Source organism: Phoxinus phoxinus (genome assembly GCF_949152265.1).
Source record: "Phoxinus phoxinus genome assembly, chromosome: 13".
Taxonomy (NCBI): Eukaryota; Metazoa; Chordata; class Actinopteri; order Cypriniformes; family Leuciscidae; genus Phoxinus; species Phoxinus phoxinus.
Window position 1 is genome coordinate 33855119 of NC_136888.1, and position 21807 is coordinate 33876925.

General features: G+C 36.4%; 1 protein-coding gene across 3 annotated transcripts in view; it reads left to right on the plus strand.

Moving 5' to 3' along the window:
* Window positions 1-21807, plus strand: part of ccdc9b (coiled-coil domain containing 9B) — a 40453-nt gene that overhangs the window by 5321 nt on the left and 13325 nt on the right. For 2 of the 3 annotated variants that reach the window (XM_079632668.1, XM_079632669.1), the window contains exons 3-8: window positions 8786-8899; window positions 9559-9663; window positions 10539-10664; window positions 13978-14118; window positions 18925-18981; window positions 19906-20072. In XM_079632668.1, the coding sequence (XP_079488794.1) occupies window positions 8786-8899; window positions 9559-9663; window positions 10539-10664; window positions 13978-14118; window positions 18925-18981; window positions 19906-20072 (710 nt within the window). Of the gene's footprint in view, window positions 1-473; window positions 686-8785; window positions 8900-9558; window positions 9664-10538; window positions 10665-13977; window positions 14119-18924; window positions 18982-19905; window positions 20073-21807 lie in introns of those variants that run through there. The other variant, XM_079632670.1, reaches the window with a different exon arrangement.

Sequence of the window (21807 nt, forward strand, 5' to 3'; positions counted from 1 at the left end):
CACAACATAATTGATGGATTTAAGTAGTTCATCTCTGTGTCAGTGATCAATATGCATTGGAATTTATGTTTAATTTTAAATTATATAAATCCATCCAAACAAATGACTCTTATGAGCCGGATCGTTTTAACGAATCAGTCGACCTGATTCACAGTGAATCATCACTCACTGTTTACTGTTAATGATTTCATTCATTATTAACTTCATCAACCCTGTCCAATGGTTTTGAAACAACATGAGTGAGTAAAAAAAAAAATTAAGAGTAAAAAAATTAGTTGAACCATTTCTTTAAATCGACTAGTGAGAGTGTGAAAAGAGTGTTTCTAGTTTCTAAATGTATTGATTTCTAAATTTCACTGTTATTATAAAGACCCTGTATTATTGAGAGTCATAGAATGAATGGTTTTCAGGGGTATGACAGCAGTCGTGGGTGGGGTAGTGAGGGGTAATTTTAACTATGAGCAAGAGCTTTAGAGAGAGAGAGAGAGAAAGGCTGAGCCGTACGGGTGAGCGGCGGGTCCGTTAGCAGGGCTTTTCTTTGCGTTCGGAGATCTTGGCTCGCAGCCCAACTGGCGTTTTTGTAATCAAGGCATGATCCGGGACTCCATGCGCTTCTTCCCCGAGCCGCGCCGGCTGCCTGCCGTCTGCCAGGATCCCAGATTTCCCTGCTGACATGAACAGAGCTGTGAGTGCCACTGTTTCTACTCTTCATCTCTCTTTCCTGCACATCTTTGCTCTTCTCTAGATCCTGCTCGTTGCTTGTTGTGTTCCAGCAGTCTGGATGAGGATGGTAGGCTGACACTAACGTGAGCTTGCTGTCAGATGCACGTTTCTCTGAAGAGCGAGGCCTTGGTTTGGGAACGGGAGCGTCCGTCAGCTTATAGTTAGAGCCGCTGTGTTGGGCTGTTTGACATGTGATCTGTTCAGATGAGTGGGAAACGGCCGCTGGAATGTTCCCTGTCCTTTTTGCAGCATTGATGATTCATGTTGGCTCGTATTGCACTGGATTTCTGGATGTGTTTGTTCCTCCGCGAGGTTTGTTTTGGTCCCCTGACAACCGAAGTCACTGTGAGTTCCTTGTGCACTTGCCTTTGCAATATGCTCACTCTTTTAAAAAAATAAAGGTTCATTGCAATCAGTGGTTCCACGAGGAACATTTTACATCCATGGAACTTTTCCAGGTTCTTTATAATGAAAAAAGGTTCTTTAGATTAAATCAAAGGTTCTGAACACTAAGAAAAATGTTTTTGTTTAAGAACTAATCACTGAAAGGATCTTTGGGGAGACAAAAATAGTTATTCTATTTAATTGCTGCAAAAAAAAATAAACTTTAATTTTTAAAAGTGTGCATCATAATCACTTAATGTTCTTTAAAGAGTTCTTTTAATACCACATGATTTGCTTTCTCATGCCGAACACACACACAATATTTTGAAGAATGCTTAATCCACTGTTTTATTATTAAGCCACATGCATAATTAAAATGTATTGCTTTTTGGTGTAAATTATTCCATTGCTTGTAAATTTCACAAATAATTACAAAGAAACGGCACGTAACACATTGAATTTTGAAGTAGAAACACTGAAATACAGTAGTGTTTTCTTGTAAAATGTAATCAAAATCAGCAAGTGTCTTGCACTATATTTCAAGTCTTCTGAAAACAAAAGATGCTTTGTGAGAGGAACAGTCATTATTCCCGGAGAATCCCATCTGCCGTAGCTCTCAAGTCTTAGGCTACTCGCAGTTGCATGGAGATGTTTGGCAAATAATGGCTTGTATTTCCGAGGCCAATCATATGCTTCATGATGGTGCTTCTGTGTCTTATTTAGAGCTTTCCAGTAAAAATCACCATCCACTTCCAGTGCATTTTTGCTTTCATGTTCCACAGAAAAAAGAAAGCCAAATGGGTTTGAAACGGCACGAGGGAGTAAACGATGACTGGATGTTTATTTAATGGTCTGCACCCTTAATATGAAGTGGTTTCAGACACATTTGAGTGATTAGTCTGCATGTTTTTCCCCACAGAGGGCCTGTATAATACGCGTACTAATGTGTGCTTCGAGAAACAGGAATGCTGGGGATCTTAACAAAGTTAAAATGTTTGGTGTCATCAGTAGCAGAACTTATTCTGCTGATAACAACCAATCAGAATCCTCCATGCAGAATTTAATCGAATTCGTTCATTGCAATGAATGTGAATCTATTTACAGGGGTCATTGTGTTATACTTGTTTTTTCTCCTTTGTAATTTTAGGTAAGACGATTTTTTCCTGCACATAAAGATTTATAGTTTCTCCCCTCCCAACTTTTTTATCAGGGCGTGTACAGCTGCTGACTAATGCATGTGTGTGTGTTAATATGTAAATTCATGCGATCATATGTTAATGAGCTCATTGTCATGAACATTTTTGCAGTTTAGTTTTAATAAATATAAATTATCTGTTTCTGGGGAGTTCATGATTGATGTAGTATGAGAATATAGTACGGTTTACAGATATCTAGAGAGCTGGATGGCAGATAAAATGCTGATGTGCAGTTTAATGACAGCACAAAAACACAATTGCTGAGTTTGCTTGTAGCATGTCATCTGTTGCGTGCTGTCACTTTAAATGTGTGCAAACACTCAAGCGCAGCGGCTGCATGTGTATCAGTGGGTTTGCATGAGTGTTGAGTCATAGTTCGGCTGAAGTTCACATCTCTTCACATGAGCGCAGGGAACGGCAGCTTAAACCTCTGCTTCACTCTGCATTGGACAGATCAGATGTAGGGCTGTCGTGAAAACTGCAATATTGTAATACTGTGATACTGACAAGCTAACTGCAGTTACCATCCCCTGTGGTGAAAATCAAGCTTTTAATGTTGTTTATGTCTATGTGAAAAAATCTGTATAAAATCTGATTTTATCTTAATGTGCAAGGTCCAGGACCGCGATTGTTATTTGCAAAAGTTAATTTTAACGGACAGAACCAGATTGGCCGACCCGTACACGCTCAGCCAATGGATGGACGATCTGACAGGATTAACGTTAACGTTGCCTCCGGTTGAGAAGCTGACTTCTAGAAACCGAGCGTAAAGACAAACTGCAGGCATATACATCTTCAGATCCTATAACTATGTGCTAATGGTCACGTACAAGACTTGTGTGGTACGATCCGCAGTTCTGCCGAGCCAGCGCCAAGGCCAGAAGACGACAACGTAAAGAGTGACATTACGGGGCAATTTTAATGATGTGAATATTTTCTTGAAATAAAAATTCCAGATACAGCATATACATTTTTTAACTATGTATTTGATAACCCTTTCTTACCAGGTTCTTCAAAAAGTCTAATAACAATCAATCAAAACAACAATCATAGATGATTCACAAATAATCACAATAATTTAGAAAACATTATGCGATAAAATGTAAAATTGTAGCCTGTACTCCGTCGATTCTAGAACCCAACAACACAACAAAATGACATTTAATAATTAGTGCTGTGAAGTGACTTAATTATCCTTTTGTTGATGTGCTGCTCATGTAGATCCTGTGGATACAGTAACTATGAGCTCTAGGAAAGTCGTGCTTGTTTTAACAAACACCTCTGACAAATCATGATATTACTTCAGTCTTTTATTAGAGGATCAGTCCTGCCCGTGGGTTTGCAGAGGTTTTCCTGTGTTTGGAGGGATAAAAGCGTCTTTCGACCTTGAGGAATCTCTGTTTTGAGCTGAGATCTGACTCTATTCTCTCTCAAATCTCTCAAGCCTCTTTTAGATCCAAATTTACTCTGTGTAGGAGTCTCGCTGGCCTGGAGTCAGTCGGGTTATCTCTGCCACAGGCGCTCTGGCTTTCAGGCTTTCATGTCTCTAAAAATCCACAGATATTTTTTCGATAAATCGATTTTTTTAATGTGTTCGATTCAAAATCGATTCTCAAAGGCCAAAATTCGATTTTTTTCCATATTTATTTACCTATCACCATTAGTTTTCCTACACTGGCTTGCAGCCTCCATGTTACAGCTGATGCTGTGAGATTTTATGTTAGTTTCATCTTAAACATAAAATAACCTGATCCTGATTGATCAAGGCATGCAACTGTTCTGACTTGTCTAATATTCAGCATACATTTTTCATCTTGCATCAAAATCCTGTCTATTCATTGTATGCATTTGAAGTTGGGTTTTAATGTTCCCAAGAGTTAGCCTGGCTCCGCCCTCCTACGTACTTCCGTTCAATTTTCATTTTCCTTCAGTACTAGGTCTGGGATTGTGGTGTTTTCTCCAGTCAATTTTTTACCGGTCCAATCAGCGAACAGAGGGAGTGTCTGAAAACGATGGCATTGAGGTCGTGCGCTAGTTTGAGTCGTCATACGTCACGGCCAAACGTTAGCGATTGGTTATGGCAGATCCAGAGTGACTCTGGGCAGATCCAATAGTTTTAAACTTCAACAGAGGACCCGCCTTCAAGGAAGTTAACGCTTGTCAATGGAGAGAGGCCAGACTCTCTGTACAAATGAAATGTAGGAGAGTCTGGTAGAACCAGACTACCCAAGAGTACCTAAAATAAAAAGAGTTTAATATACAGGTTTGTGGGTTTATTTCTTTTTATTAATTAAAGGAGAACTCCGGTAATTTTTTTGTAAATTGTCGAGTTCACGCGGATAGGTTTAGTTACCTATGATCAGGCGCCTGAACTCAACAATCGACTACTTTGGACTTCGACCGAAAACAGGAAGTAAACACAGGTCTGTGCGCTGGCTGAAATAACAATTTTTATTCATATCTTTCACATCTACTGCAGTCAGATTCACTCGTGTTCACTCTGAAGGAATCACTCAACATGGCTGGGCACTTTTAATGACACATCAAGGATGTTAAGAGGATAAAAGCAGGTTTAAAACTCGCCCCATTCAAGTCAACAGGGTGCAAATTTTAAAAAGAGGATAACACGGTGTAGGCAACACCGATTTTTGTCGTTGTTCTCTGTATTGACAGCACTTCAAATTTACAAAAAAAATGAGCTCAATGTTAAAATAGTTCTCCTTTAACCACTTGTAAACTAATGTTCACCGTTTAAAAAAAAATAAATAAATATAGGATCTGTATTAAATCTATATTCATTGAGTCGAATCGGGAATCGAAATCTAATCTAGAATCGAAATCAGAGCTTGCGAATCGAAATTGAATTGGAACATCTGAATCAATACCCAGCCCCAATACTGAGAGATCTTGACGTGTAATGCCTGATTTAACTATCGTATAACACTGATGTAGTGAATGAGACACTGTGCTGAACGACACAAGCGTTTTCTCTTCTGCTGTGCAGTGAAGACATTCCCCTGGCGCGTCCGTTTAAAGCGGTGGTTGATTATGATTTCACTTTTCTAGCTGTAGTTAGTGTGTAATGTTGCTGTTTGATCATAAACAACATCTGCAAAGTTTCAACGCTCAAAGTTCAAAGCAAAGAAAGATATTTTATTTTAAAGAAATTGCTTTTTAAGTTCTAGAACAAACTGCAAACAGTTTTCTGCTCAATATCTGAGGGTTATGGCTTGAGTTTTGAGCTACAGCGCTTGAAATCGTGGTCACTTGTGAGTGTCAGACGTCTTGAAACAGCTGATGGCACGAGGAGTTAGTGCGCTGAGCTCATGTTGCCGCTCGGAGCAGCTGATGCTAATAATGGCGTGTCCATGTGCAGTTAGACCCACAGATGTACACGTGTTAAAGAAACATGTAGACAGTAATTGGCTGATTATAAGTAATCATATGCCATTGTGTTTATATTTCAGTCCTGGACTGTTTCTCCTGGGCATTAGACATTTATGTAATATAAACGCAGCCTTATTCCATTAGATTTGCTTTATGTAATTCTGTTATTTGTCCTCCAGGCTGTTTAAATGTCTGGACTAGGGATGCTCATATTGACCGTTTAACCGTTAACCAAAAGTAAAAATTTACTCTGTTTAAAAGTAAAAAATATATATTTTTAGCTTTTTTTTGTTTTTGTTTGTTTGCTGCATGGTTAAAATAAATAGTATATAGCCTATATTTGTTAACTCACGGGGTGCGTCGGCACGCGCAACCGCACGCACCTAAAGACATTTCGCTGAGCAAGCTAAATGAAGCAACCGAAAAGAAGTAGCTTTCTGTGTGGGACCATTTCAACAGAAAGGGCGACGAAGTTACTTGCAAAATATGCTACGCGGTATTAAAATAAATCAGTAGTGCAAGTACAATGCAAGGCTATCACTTGCGAAGCAAACATCCACAAGCAAATGAAAGGTGCTTTCCGAAGTTGGCCACTCTAGCGATACGCTATCTCTGTATTCCCGGGACGTCTGTGCCACCGTAGACCCAGACTAACCCCACATCATGTAGACATGTGACTTTTGTTTAAATAAGAACTAGACAAGCTGTGGATTGAGGTAGGCCTGCTATTTTTATTTGATGAAAAAACTTAGTCTGATCGGGAAAAAACCCTGTTTTTGAACTGATTCAGTGTTTTCTTCTTGTCATCTTAATTTGTCAATTATTTAAGTTTAAAAAATCTGTTTAGTGTAGGCCTATTTTAGTTTTTAATATATATATTAAAGGGCACCTATTATGGAATTTTGAAATTTACCTTTCATGTAGTGTGTAACATAGATCTAAGTGAACAAAAACATCCTGCAAAGTTTGAAATATGAAAGTGCACCGTATATAAAGTTATTGTCTTTCAAAAGTGAGAGTCGACTCTGAGTCATTTTTATGAATCGTTAGAAGACCGAAGCTTTTTCTCTGACTAGATGACGTCAACTTGTCAAGTTATTTGAATACGATACGCCCACTTATTGCTCTCCAAGGCCAGGGAAAATATCATGGCGACGAGACGCTGTGTTCTGAAGTGCGGCTCAAAAGCAAACTTTTTTCATCTGCCCAAGGAGGAGCATTTGAAGACTAAGTGGCTACAATTCATATATACAACTATACCACAGAAGTATAGTCCAAGCCGTGTGCTTTGTTCGCGCCATTTTGAAGACGATTGCTTTTTAAATGCACTCAAACTTGGATTCGCGAGCCGTCTGATATAGTTATTGAAGGAAGGTTCAGTTCCAAGTGTATTTGCATCAGCTTCCTCCTCCGTATCACAACCTGTAAGTGTTATTAATAATTTTTGCTTTTATATTTTATGTAGCATGCTTAATAATTATTTTGTTTGTTGTGTAAGCACCGTTTAGCTTCTAGGTCTTCAATGACATTTGTATTGAGATGTGAAGTGTTTGTCGTTGTTTTCGGAGTTGTCTAAAGAATAGAGTAATAACTGTAATGTAACTGCATTTTTTTTTTGTAAAAACGTTATGTTTATGCATCGGGCTAACGCAAACAAAGACTGATTGTGCTTTTACAATATGAACTCTGGGCTATGCTCGCTAACATAACATTAAATTATTTATCTTATTTTTCGTTTTTTACTACAAACTATAAAGCAGTGGACTATAATCATTATTATAATACAATTTAATTGATAAAAGCATCATTGTACTCCGTGTTAAAAATAAGTATTATCTCTGTAAACACTGCTGGGTCATCTGACCAATCAACGCAGATTAGCGTCGCGCAGAGGAGGGGTTTGAAAAACGAGTCGTTAAACGAATCATTTGGGAGTCGGTGAGCAAATCAGGTAAAAATAAATGCATATTATACAAAAACAAAAGTGTTTTTTGTCATTGCATGCATGTAAAACTGTTGTTGGGGACTCCCTAAACAACATTAGGAACATTTTAAATGTCATAATAGGTGCCCTTTAAATCATTCTGTTTTTCTCTGTTGTCACTGTCAGATCTTGCGTGATCATTTGATGTGGATCCAGGTTCTGTTGTTGATCTGTTCTGCTGCTGTTTGCACGTTAAAATAAACCCGTGATCATTTTTTTTGTGTCACAGACACTAGTTAATTTTATTTTTATTTAACCCTTTACAACCTGAAGCTAAAATGGGTGTTTTTCACATATTTTTATTTTTTTACTGTAAAATTCTTAAACAATGTGCTATCTTCATGTGCAAGGTGTCATCTTTTTCAGAAAAAGATGAGCTTTCAACAAATTACAGTTATTCACCATTATTGTGTGTGGTGAGTTTGTAAATAGAATTTAAATAGAAAAAAAAGAAAAAGATTTTTATTTAGAAAAAAAAAGAAAAATCACGAACGAAAGAAACTAACACTTTAAAGTTGAAAAATGAAGTATAATACAACTATACAAGTCTTTTTTGTGACATTGGGTTGCACAGTTTTTATTTAGGACACTTTTTTTCATACACGCACACATACAAATGCGTCCATTCATATTAGGCACACATACACATGCATACACCACATGTAAAGATATGTGAAAAAGTAACGGCCATCCGCCTCCCAAGTTTCATTAAAAATCATCCCAATCCCCTCTTCTGCTGTCTACCACTTCTTTCGCCATGTATTTGTTTCTTTCTTTTATTATTTTATGCAATCCAGAACACTCTGACCGCGCTTCGTATCTCTCGGTTCAAATCCTTCCTTCCCGCTCTGCCAGAAAGCTGCAGTCATTTGCTGACGGAAAGCATGAAATTACCGTAATAAGCCGTATATTGCCGAAAAGCACATGTTGTCTACTTATCTGGACAAGAAAAATGTGCAAAACTATTATTTTACTGTTTGTGTATAAAGATTTTAATTTTCATGTGAGATGCAGTAAATAACACAAATCCTGCTGGCAGACATAATCTTAATGTCTCACAGATTGTTTGGATTATTGTGTATGTAATGTTCATAAACCGTTCTGTGCTCAGAGCTCGACAGAGATGATGATGATGATGATGAAGAAGGAACACAAGGATGCAGAGCTGGATAAAAAGATCGAGGCCTTGCGGAAGAAAAATGAAGCACTAATGAAACGGTACCAGGTGAGAACCTGATTAAAATACGGCACATTTAGATCTAATTGAATTTTGTAAACTATTCATGTTTAGTATGAAATCATAAATCTATGGAAAATAGAAAAGCAATACCTGTTGAAGGTCACGTGACCCAAAATGTTGTTGGAAAGCTATAGCAGTGTGTGGGATTTTTCTATTTTTTTTCTATCTATTTTTGTTAAATTATTATGCTTTCAATTTATTATTTTTAGGGCTGTCAAAAGATTAATTGCGATTAATCGCATTCAAAATAAAAGTTTGTGTTTACATAATATATGTGTGTGTACTGTGTATAATTATTATGCATATATAAATACACCCACAAGCATGTATATATTTAAGAAATTTTTTTATATTTATATATAAAATAGTTATATTTACATATAATAGAAATGTATATACAGTATATAAATGCTAATATTTCTTAAATATATACATGAATGTGTGTGTATTTATATATGCATAATAATTATACACAGTACACACACATATATTATGTAAACACAAACTTTTATTTTGAATGCGATTAAATGTGATTAATCTTTTGACAGCCCTAATTATTATATATTATTACAAAAACATTAAATGCTAAGAGATATGCAGTTCATGATCCCTTTATGATATGATTTCCTTATGATGTTTTGCAGGAAGTGGAGGAGGATAAGAAGCGGGCGGAACAGGAAGTGATGCCACCCCACGGCAGGAAGGGAAAGCTGGATGATCTGTCCATCACCATCAACAAGTCCTCCAATGTGAGCTGCTTTATTCCTTCACAGTTATAATCACTGATAATCGTGATTATTTTGCTTAAAAATTATGGACAACTAAAATTGCATATGGACTAACCAGCTATCATCACAAGGGGAAGAAAAAAATTAAAGAAAAAAGTATTGATTACAATTGTATTGAAAAGAGTAAATTAAACACTGTTACTAGGGGTGTAATGGTACTTTTGTCCCGGTTTGATGTCATTGACTGTAAAAAAAGATGGACGCTCTTCACTCTCTTCCATTGATGAAAACTGAAGCCGCCAAAGTCCTAATATGGCGCTAACATCTTGGATTTGGGACCCATATCTGCGCTGTAGTAACGGGTGACCTGCTTCTGCGCAGTAGTGAGCAGGAAGTAAAGCTGCGATATTAAGGTCCCGCCCACACTCCCGCAGAGACGGTTAATTCTATATTTACTGTGTGAAATAAACAGTTTTCGGACATGTAGAAATTAAAGTTGAAGCTCCAATCTCCTCCTTAGTTATGTTTGTGAGTGACATTCACGGATGTTTCTCCATGTTGTAGACCAGTGGTTCCCAACCTTTTTCCTTGAGCCCCCCCATATGTACATATTTAACAATCCATCAGCGTTTTTCACAGGTTCAGTTTAAAGTCTGTGTAGAGAGAACGGTGTCGTCTTAACGGCCCCTAATTTAATAACAAATTATCCTTTCGACGGAAGTGAATCAATCAAAACTAACTTTAGCTGGAAAATAACATTATTCAAGAACTGCTATAAAGCCAAAACAATATGTTACCTTAAATGTTTATCTCTGTAAAGCAGCTTTGAAACAATCTACTTTGTTAAAAGCGCTATATAAATGAAGATGACTTGACTTGACTTCACCTGTGTTCAGGATCAGCGTGTGGTGACCAAGAGGCCGGGATGGCTGAGAGAAGGAGAGCCGGAGAAGGACTGTGTCTTCAGCATCGGGAGAGGAAAGAGACGGCAGCTGCTCGTCACGGCGCCAGGAAACATCAAGGTGAGACTCAATGAAGTTATTAGAGCGAGACGACATACAGAGTCAAGGCTTCAGACCTATTAAAGCAATACGCCTAGGGCTGTAACGATTTACGATATTAAACCGAAATCGCGACACTCAGATCCACGAACCTGTGTCGCGGTATGAGAAGGCAGATCGCGATCGACACACCCCTTCCCAGACTTATCTTTCTCGTCCAGAATAGATCCTAGGGCTGTGACGGGGTCTACATATTAGGTATGGGAATTTCAAGCAAAAATAATATTCGAAGATCGCTGGGTATCATTTGATTATTATTCAAAAATCGCACCTCTCCCCCACACGCGCGCGCGCGAGCACACGCACACACGAGCACACACACACACACACACACACACACACACACACACACACACACACACACACACACACACACACACACACACACACACACACACACACACACACACACACACACACACACACACAAGCAAACACCAGAGCAAGTGAGCAAAGCGCGCGGTGTTTGCTTGTATGTGTGTGTGTGTGTGTGTGGCACCGGCGCGCGCGTGAACTGGAGCTCACCTCATAAACGAATCGAAACTTAGAAAGCTTGAAATACTTTTACTTGATTTAACGTTAATTCAAAACATAAAGAAATGGCGGCTTAGGCTAATTCGTAGGAAGTGTGCATTTCTCTATATAGGCGCGTTCACTTTGTGGCAAGCGTTATTCCTGCGCTTGAGATGCGGGTCATGCGGAATAGGCAATATATTATTTGTGGTTTACAGCACAGACAGCCTCGGTTACCTCAGAAGAATTTTTAACATGCTCGAATCATCTCCACAATGGAGTATAGTTCTGTTTGTTTTTCAAAAGTATTTTGTTACTAGAAAACAGAGTTATAGCTTTAGCTATTTATTTATTTATTTATTTGGCTTTTAAAATCCTCCCTCCTCGCAAGAATCGCGGTTTGTATCGAATCGTGGGTCAGAAATCGGGATACGAACCGAATCGTGGGTTTGCTGTATCGTTACAGCCCTAAATACGCCCCTATATTAAATAGGGTATATAGGTAATATTAAAGTGCCTAAAACCCCCTTAGCTGTTCTAAATCCACTGTAAAACACGGCTTCAAGCGGCTTATTGCTCTTATAAAATGGTTACTCCATAAAAATATTCAATTAAATATTTATTTTATTCAAAAATATGTAAGGGATAATGTATAGCGAGGCAGTTGTTATAGCGAATACAACCCCGACAGGCGGATCAGGACCCCGACGCGAAGCGGAGCCTTAAGCGGAGTGTATTCGCTATAACAACCGCCTCGCTATACATTATCCCGCTTATAACATGGCTACCTACCAAATAAATCAATCATTTGATACAAAATATTGATTTAAAAAGGAGTTTGATTTTTAAAAACGATTGTATTGCTTCCGCTAAATAACACTGTGTCCATGGCAACGCTCTGTTTTTCATGGCAACGGTGTGTTATACTTAGCAGCGGTGTGTTATGTAAGGAACTCCGCTTCGCGTCGTGACCGCATTACCACCTCGGGTGTGCATTATTTTTCTAATAATTCAATGGCCTGTCGTCAATTATTCCGCTTATACTACAGTTACCACACCTCGAAATATTGTTCAGATAATGTATTTCAAGACGTTTGTAAAGTTTTTGTCATTAAAACGCTCTAGGACTAATTTCTTGCGCATCTTAACCCATGCTCCGTTGCTAATTCCAAAACGTCATTTTAGAGTTAGCGGAGGTTTGAGCCGCTGATAGCAGAGTAATGCTGGACACACACTTAACCACTGACACATTGACTGAATGCAGCAGATTTTAAACACCGCTTTAAACACACACTGGGTGCATGATCAGTCATAAGCATCAAATTACATTCATAACCGGCCTTAGAGAGAAGCATGTGCGTTAATATTATTATTTATTTATTAATTCAATTCGTTTTAATTAATTCGTTAATTCTTTTTTTCTATTAGTGACAGTAGACTAGACTAATAAAGTAAACACAAAGCCCTTTTAACAAGTATAGACCTATCAATTTTATTTATTTGTTATATTATCTTCAATAATTATGAAAACCCGTGCAGCAGGACTATCAATTTATTTAAATATTCAGTTTAATTTTCTATTGATTATATATAGGACTGTATACTTTATTTATTAAAATTAAACTGCATGTTTCCATTGATTGTGAAGTTAGACATTGAAAATCGCAGATCAAGGGCATGATGGGGCTGCAGTTTTTCTTGTTATGAATTGTATCCTATTTTCCGTTATTACAGTGAACTACGCGGAGTGATATGGAACTGTGATGAGGTCAAGACCTGCCTGGAACTACTTTAGCCGTGAGGTTCCCTGAAAATAATTGCACACCGTAGAACGTTTGTCAACCAATCAGATTCAAGCATTCAACGGCCCTGTAGTATAACAAGAAACAACAGACCGCATTCTACATTAGAATTCAACCAAGCCATGTAATAAAACGCTATATGTCATTATATAGATCAGTGGTTATAACACATTTATTCCTCCGCCAAGCAATGTAGTTCCAAACAGGTTGCTAATGCTAAGCAACACATGCAGCGACAAAGCATCACAAACGGCAGTTGCGCAGTGACACTAATGTAATGCGGTCACAGGTGTGTGTTTGAGTAATTTACAACGGCTTCGAACATCAACCAATCAGAATCAAGGACCTAACCTATCCGCTTTATAGTTCTATTTTTTCAATTTTTATTTTTATTTATTTTTTATTTATCATGTTGTACTTTTTTTGTTTGGTTTTTATTTAGCTTTCATTTATTTGTATTAGTTTTAGCTTTATTCATTTTAGTATATCAAAGGCTGCATTTATCATTTTCATTTTTTTTTTTAAATTCTAATATTAATATTTAGTTTCACACTTGTTTCTATGTGGTTTCTAGGTGCTTTAAACCCCATTTAAGTTTAATAATAGAGAAACAATATATGCAATGAGAAGTCAAAATAAAAGCTTGATGGTTTAATGGTCACTTCTTTTTATAATTACATCTTTTTTTTAATATTTCTTATTTTGTTTAATTTATTTTAGTAATAATAAGTTTAATCCTTCTTTTTATAAGATTTTTGCAAATTATGCAACCCTATAAACAAGCACAGCAAACCTGGAGCTTTAAAAAAAAAAAAAAAAAAAGTATCATAATCACAATTAAATTTCTTTTTCTGCCTCTACTCGTCAGTAACTCTCGTCAGACACTTGTGATAACAAGCATTAGACAGAGAGAGTGAATTTAAAGGATGTCAGAGAGTGTTTGTGTCATGTTGTTTCAGGGTAAGAGGGTGTTCGGGGAAAGAAAGGACCGGAACCGGCCCGTGAGTCCTCCAGTGAGGTTGAAGTGTTGTGTTGAAGAAGCGCTGGAGTCCAGCAACGCGCGAGAGAGACGTCCTCCGTCCGCACGCAGAGTCCCGGAGGTGAGCAGATGTTCTCCTGAGCCCTTGTTTAGCAGCGTGTGTCTGGGACGCCGCCTTCATTTGGTTCTCAAGCCTTGATGCTGTAAATAGACCCAGACATGACAGGGCTGATTATTAGAGCCGAGCGTGTGAATGTTCACTGGGCCGAAGTTTGCGCGTCTGTTCTGGAAGATTCCACACGCCTGACGTCACTGGATCACCAGCCACACCAAACACTGATTCACACGGTTTCTATTTCCTTCTCATTTGCTTTGTTTTGGGTATTTTCTCTCTGCACATTCCACCGTTTGCTGTTTAAAAGTTTGGGGTTTATGAAATAAGTCTCTTCTGCTCACCAAGGCTGCATTTATTTGATCAAAAATACAGTAAAAAGAGTAAAAATGTGATATATTATTACAATTTAAAATAGCAGTTTTCTATGTGAATATATTGTAAGATGTAATTTATTCCTGTGATCAAAGCTGAATGTTCAGCATCATTACTCCAGTCTTCAGTGTCACATGATCCTCCAGAAATCAGTATAATATGATGATTTGCTGCTCAAGACACATTTTTATTATCAATATTATTAACCCCTTATCAAGCACCCCCTTTTTAATAGACATGAAAATGCACATTCCGAACTTAAATGGTTGTAATTCACGAATGCTTTGGAATATAGATGTAAGATTGTTTTTGTAGAAGTGAAATAAATTAAGAAAGTTAAACTGAAAAAAAGTTATAGAAGTTTGAGTTTATGAAAATGTACAACGTTAAAAATTTAATTATTCATATTTTATATAAGATATATATTTTCAAAACCTGGTGGACTCTAAAACTGCAAAAAAATCAAAGGCAAAAATCTGAACAAGCTGTGTTTCAAATGTTAGGTTGATATCTCTTTAAATGAGCGTTCAGTGAGATTTAGTTCGGGCGCAGTACCACACTTCTCCACTAGTGGACATTACTGCCATATAAGGGCGCATCCATTTCCATATGTGGTTTGAGTCTGAACCATTATTTTTCAATATTCATACAATTTATTAAGTAGACATCCTATTCAGAAGTAGTATTGGAAGTTTGGCAGATTTTGAAATGAATTCATCCTCTAAGAAACACAGAAGATCACGTATGTGCATTATAGCTCGCTGCCACATCACTAATGCTGAATCTATTATTGTTTTCTTTATTTTCAAAAAAAATTCAGACCTTTTTTTCTAAAATAATTGAATGGATGCTATCTTTTAAACTCTTGGCATGAAAACAAACTGAGGTTTCTACCATTCTTTCATGAATTTTCATGTTCATCACTATTTCAAAATAAAGGTCTGAACACGCCTGAGGAGAATGAACATATTCTTGTTGCAAATTGATAAATTACGGCTCCTTTGTCATTTATTTTAAAAATCAGTCACCAAATATGAAAAGTATGTAAGCTCTCAAATTATATACCGTTTGTCAAGATTGGTTTAGTATAGGATATTACTGTTTTAAATATATAATGCCAATATAAGGGGTTAAAACGGTTTTTGCTACTTCATATTTTTGTGTAAACGGTGATGCATTTATTTGAAGCATTACATTTTTTTAATTCATACGGCATTATAAGAAACTCAAACCCAGAAGTGATGGTTTAGTGTTCCGCATGTGTGATTTGTCTGTCAGATTGTCACTGGCGTGTGGGAATGTGCGGGTGTGGACGATGTTTTCCACCCAGCGGGGCTGGACTGTCTGGACGGCAGCTGCTTCGGTCCTCCGGCGTCTGAAAGGCCCGTATAATGCGGCCCATTGTGTGCCGGACACGACAGGCCGAGCCCGAGCGCTTTATCATCCGAGCTTTTGTCTGATCGCAGCTCACACACTCTTGCACTGACAGACTGAGAGGAGATTCTGAGCGGCCGCGGCGTCTTGAGATATACGACTTCATTTAGCGTCAGCGTTTTACATTTAAAAACAGAGAGACGTGTTATTTTAGTATTTTTCACATTCTGTTATATTATATAAATTTATATTTTATATAGCTTTTTAATTTTATCTGTATTTTTTTATTTTTTAGCCTTTATTTTTATTAGTTTTAGTACATCAAATTTTACTTATTTTATTTCAGCCAAGGTTGCATTTATCGTTTCCATTTTTTTATTTTTTTATTCTAATATTAATATTTAATTTCACACTTGTTTCTATGTGGTTTCTAGGTGCTTTAAAAGCCCTTTAAGTTGAATAATAGTGAAACAATATATGCAATGAGAATTCAAAATAAAAGCTTGATGGTTTAATGGTCACTTCTTTTTATAATTACAAAATATTTTTTTATATTTCTTATTTTGTTTAATAATTTATTTTAGTAATAATAAGTTTAATGCTTCTTTTTATAAGATTTGTGCAAATTATGCAACCCTATAAACAAGCACAGCAAACCTGGAGCTTTAAAAAATAATACATTTTTATCTAAATTATTATATAAATTAATATTTTTTTAATAGCTTTTTAATTTTAGTTTGTTTTAGTAGTTTTTTTTACGTGCTTTTGTCATTTTTATTAGTGTTTTTATGTTTCCATGTAGCTTTACTTTTTATTAAAATTTTAGTTTTTTTTATAATTTTATAATATATTATATTATAATTATAAATGATTAAATTATAAACTATAAATTATTATAAAAACTGGTAAAAAAAATAATAATAATAATTTTAGTCCTTCGACTTTATTTCATTTTCAACTTTATTTATTACTGAATTTATGTCAGTTAGTTGCCAAGGCAGCATTTCTAAAGTATTTTTTAATCTAAAATTATTATTTTTTATTCTCCTACAGCTTTATTAGAAATACCTTTCGTGAATTTAAATAGTTTTATTTAACAATAACAACACTGACCATGACAAACTTTATTTTTTATTTTATTTTCATTTTTTTATCAATATTTATTTTTTAGCTTAAGTAATTTTACTACTTCAACTTATTTTATTTCAGTTAGTTGCCAAGGCAGCATTTCTAATTTTCATTTAAGTTTTTTTACTCTGATATTTATGTTATTTACCCACAGCTTTATCTCAATTAACGGAAGTGATTTTTAATATTTTTAGCTAGCAATATTAACACTTTTTTTTGTGGTGTGGTTGCTAGCGCCATCTGGGTGGTTGCTAGGTTAATTTAAACACATTTAAATTCTATAATGTAACATTTTCAGAGTGAAACAGGAGATTCAATGAAAAAAAAAAAAGTAGGTCTCAATTTTATATAAGAAGAATTGATTGGATGGTGGAAAGTGTCTCAAAAAGCCATATTTTGATCCGAAACTCATATTTCGTGTTATATTCATCACTGCTGTGTGCAGCACATGCTCTAGTGGCCGACAGACAGATTTTAGTAATGTGAGTGGGAGTTTTTTGTATGTGATACAATATGATTCTCCCATAATGCATCAGTGTAATTGAGTGCTCTCGCCGATCGCAGCATTCATCAAATATGTTTCCAGAAGAATGACATCATTTCACAGCCATAATATGTTACAGTGAAAAATGAGAATATGGTGCAAAAGTTCATTTATTTCAGTAATTCAACTTAAAAGGTGAAATTAATATATTATATAGACTCATTACATGCAAAGTGAGATATTTCAAGCCTTTATTTGTTATAATTTTGATGATTATGGCTTACAGCTTATGAAAACCTTTTCACAATATTCTAATTTTGAATTTGGGGTTTTCATAATCTGTAATCCATAATCATCAAAATTATAGCAAATAAAGGCTTGAAATATCTCACTTTGCATGTAATGAGTCTATATAATATATTAGTTTCACCTTTTAAGTTGAATTACTGAAATAAATGAACTTTTGCACCATATTCGAGTTTCATAATTAGCATGATTGTTTGCGATCATAATTAGCCATACAGTTTCATCTAATTAACATTTGGCTGCTTTTTCTTCTGAATAGATTTATTACGAGAGCCAGTTTGAGAGACACTTGGTGTGTGTTTTAGTCTCGTTCTGTCACAGTAGTGTGTGTGTCTCTTTATCGGCTCACCATTAAAAACACTTTTCAATAAGGTCACATTTATTAACATTGCATGAACTAACAATGAGCTAAATATTTTTGATGCATTTATTAACCTTTTTGTTAGTTAATAAAAATGTTCATGTTAGTTCACAGTGCAATAACTAATGTTAGAAAATACAGCTTTTTATATTACATTAATATTTTATAATAACAATGTATTAGTAAATGCTGAGATTAACATTAAATTATTAATTCATGTTCATGCTGACTAATGTTAACAAATTAAACCTTAAAGTGTACAAAATTATTAACATAACACACTGAATAAGTAGGGCCTTAAAATTAGTAATTTGGTTTATGAATGTGTTGAATTTTAATGCTTCACCGCATAAAAACATGATGTGTTCAGCAGAAACCTGTTTATTCTCACTGTTTTGTAATGAATTTTGTCTGTCGCACAACCTGTCCATGTTTCTTTGCATTTTATCCTTCTTTCTTCTCTGCTGTCTGTGAATTTAGGCCATGTCATTTTTGGGTCACAGCTGTGATGATAATGACGTCACTAAAGCAAGTGTAATGCTTGTGTTTATCCACACGGGGGCAGCGCATCCCTGCTAGTGTGTGTGTCATGTGCTTGTTTTAAATATGGTGACGCGCTCAGATTCAGGCGTCACATCTTACCCCACTCCTCTTCTAAATATTCCTGTGTGTAAGGAGTGTGTGTATATATAATCACCGTTCTTGAAGTCTTGATCTGTAACCATCTTTTGCCCTGAGGTTTCATTAACGTTGTCTCTCTCTCTCTCTCATCTGTGTGTTTATTTAGGAGGACGCAGAACAAGGAGATCAATTGAGTCGATGTGAAGGATCTCACGGTGTCCCGGTGAGAGTGTTTCCATCGCTCACAAACTCAAATTAAATTAGAGCTCAAAACTAAATGTTCAAATGACACTAATTATGTTGTTAGGACAGCAAAATAAATAATGCATCAGCTTTTAAAAGGGAGGGAATGAAGATATCATTCCATCTTCCTATATCTTTGTGTTGGTCAATCAGACTTATGAATAATGCCCTTTTCGCAAGATGTAAAATAAGTCTCTGATGTCTCCAGAGTGTGTGAAGTTTTAGCTCAAAATACCCAACAGATATTTTTATGTAGCATGTTAAAATTGTCACTTTTTGAGGGTGAGTAAAAACGCACCGTTTTGTGTTTGTCCCTTTAAATGCAAATGAGCTGCTGCTCCCGGCACAGGGGGCGGAGCTTCAAGAGCTCGTGTCCTTTTACCTCTCACACACACACACACACACGCACTGAACATTTCAAAAACTTTTAGCCTTTTATGTTCAAACTGGAGTCAGACAATGATGGAGAGACTCAAGAAGTGACAACATGTAGAAGCAACAGGACATTTCTGAATGGTTAGTTGATGAATTTATGTAGATTATATGTTGTTATCCAGTCATTGATTAGCATATTCTGTCTTGATAATCTATAAATCGTGTTCAGTGGGCGGGGTTTATGTAAATTCTAGGGTTGGTGATGTCACTAATCCGGGAGGAATGTCGTGTAGTTCCTACCAGCCGTTTGTTGTAGTCCTTAAAACACAATTTCTATAAAATAAAATATCTCCCTTTGCTTTGAACTTTGAGCGTTGTAACTTTGCAGATGTTGTTTATGATCAAACAGCAACATTACACACTAACTACAGTTAGAAAAGTGAAATCATAATCAACCACCCCTTTAAATTTAAAATGTAAGAGATAGAAACAAATTGAATATATTTTGTTCTGTATTTGACACTCATAGCTCTCCGATGCCTTCGCTGACCTGAGCATCACATCTAAGGAAGAGCATCTGGAGTACCTGCGATGGAAGAAGGAGCGCGAGGAGATCGACCGAGAGCGTGTGGCCCGGCACAAAAACGCCAAAGGCCAGTGGAGGAGAGCCTGGGACATGGATAAAGCCGAGCTGATGTAAGCCAGACGCAAGCGCCTCAATTCTGTTCTGACGTGAGAGAAACTAACCTGTGTTGCTTTAGTTTGCACCTTGACTCAGTTTGAATTCTTCTTTGTTCGTTTTTTTTTTTTTGCATGTTTAACTGCCTCTTACATAAATGCCAGCTGTTTGAATCGTCTCTGTGTCTGCTGTCTTACTGACACCTTCAGATCCATGAGTTCAAATGCTTCACGCATATCTTTGGTTTGTCCTACCTTTGATGCTTCATAGATTCATCAGAAAGCCTTTCATTTTTGGCTGATGTCACCTAGGCCATTGGTTCCCAACAGGGGGGTTACGGCCCACAAGGGGGCCTCAGCGAGCTCTGTGGGGGGTCACGTCATATTTTGAAGAGTTTTGAGCAATGAGCATTAAATAAAAGTCCTTAACTTTTTCTGTTCAAAATTTACAAAATGTATATAATGAGCGAGTTCATCATGAATCCATTTTCCAATCCGTGTTTTTGTCCTATCCTGAAGCACTATGGTACTCCTATAATAAGTGTTTACATTGGGACTATTTTACACTGGTTCGGATCGAGTAGCCCAGGACCTGCGTGACTCGTCATAGACGTACACAGAGAGAAGTAGTTCCGGCTACAATGTTCTTCCGAAAGACGCATTATTCTGTTAATAAACGCAAGTTTATTATCGCTCGCTATAGCGCCAAAAGTGTAAAAAATAAAGCCTCACAAATAACATGCCAGTATTGAGGCCCCAGACAGCAGTCATTTAGTAATAGCCTATATTCTTTCTTTTTTTACCCACACACAGTGTGAATATTTTTGTTATTGCAATTCAAATCGGGCCAATTCATAGGCTACTCCTAGGCTTACGTTTTTAAATTACAAAGGGCCTACTAATGTTTTTGTTATTTTCAATATTATAGGCTATTATTTCTGCATAAACATATCTGGTTATAGTAAACATACCGTTTGTTTGAAAACAACATATTTTGTCATCCTTGCTGCAAGCTTACAAGAGCGATAATATTTTTAAATGTGAAGGGGGCCCTAAAATATTTTCTTGGGAAAAAGGGGGTCTCAGACAAAAAAAGGTTGGGAACAACTGATCTAGTACATGTGTGCTGTTGGTTAATGTTATTGTTAACCAATAGTAGGGATTCACTGATATGAAACTTTTGCCCGATACCGATAATTCTTTATATTTGAAAGCCGATAACTGACATATTGGCCGAAAAATCTAAATCAAAATTTTATATTACATTTTTGAGAGCCTGATTAAAAAAAGTCTCACCATTAAAAGCCATGTCCCAAACACACAATTATAATGTTCTCATTATAATGTTAGCTTATATGACAGACTTGTGTTGCACTGAACTGTACTTTCCCGTTTAAAGTGATTCCAATCATATTTAAAACCATCATGTTGAACAGTGCGCGTCTGAAGTGTCTCAGCTGAAGGAATTAATACATTATTTATCGGCTTTAATATATCGGCTAAATTTTCTTATCGGGCCGATATGTCGATATGTCGGCTGATATATGCATTCCTAACCAATATTCAAATATCTATTTAGTCATTAGCTGTTTCAATCCACGTGTTTTTCCTCTTGCACAACAACAAAAATTGCGCACAAAATCTTAAAATGCTATTTTATTTCATAAGAAGACATACGCATAAACTATGATGGAAACACATTTGTCGAATACATTTCGCAACAAAAACTCAACTGAGGAATCATTTAAAGTCC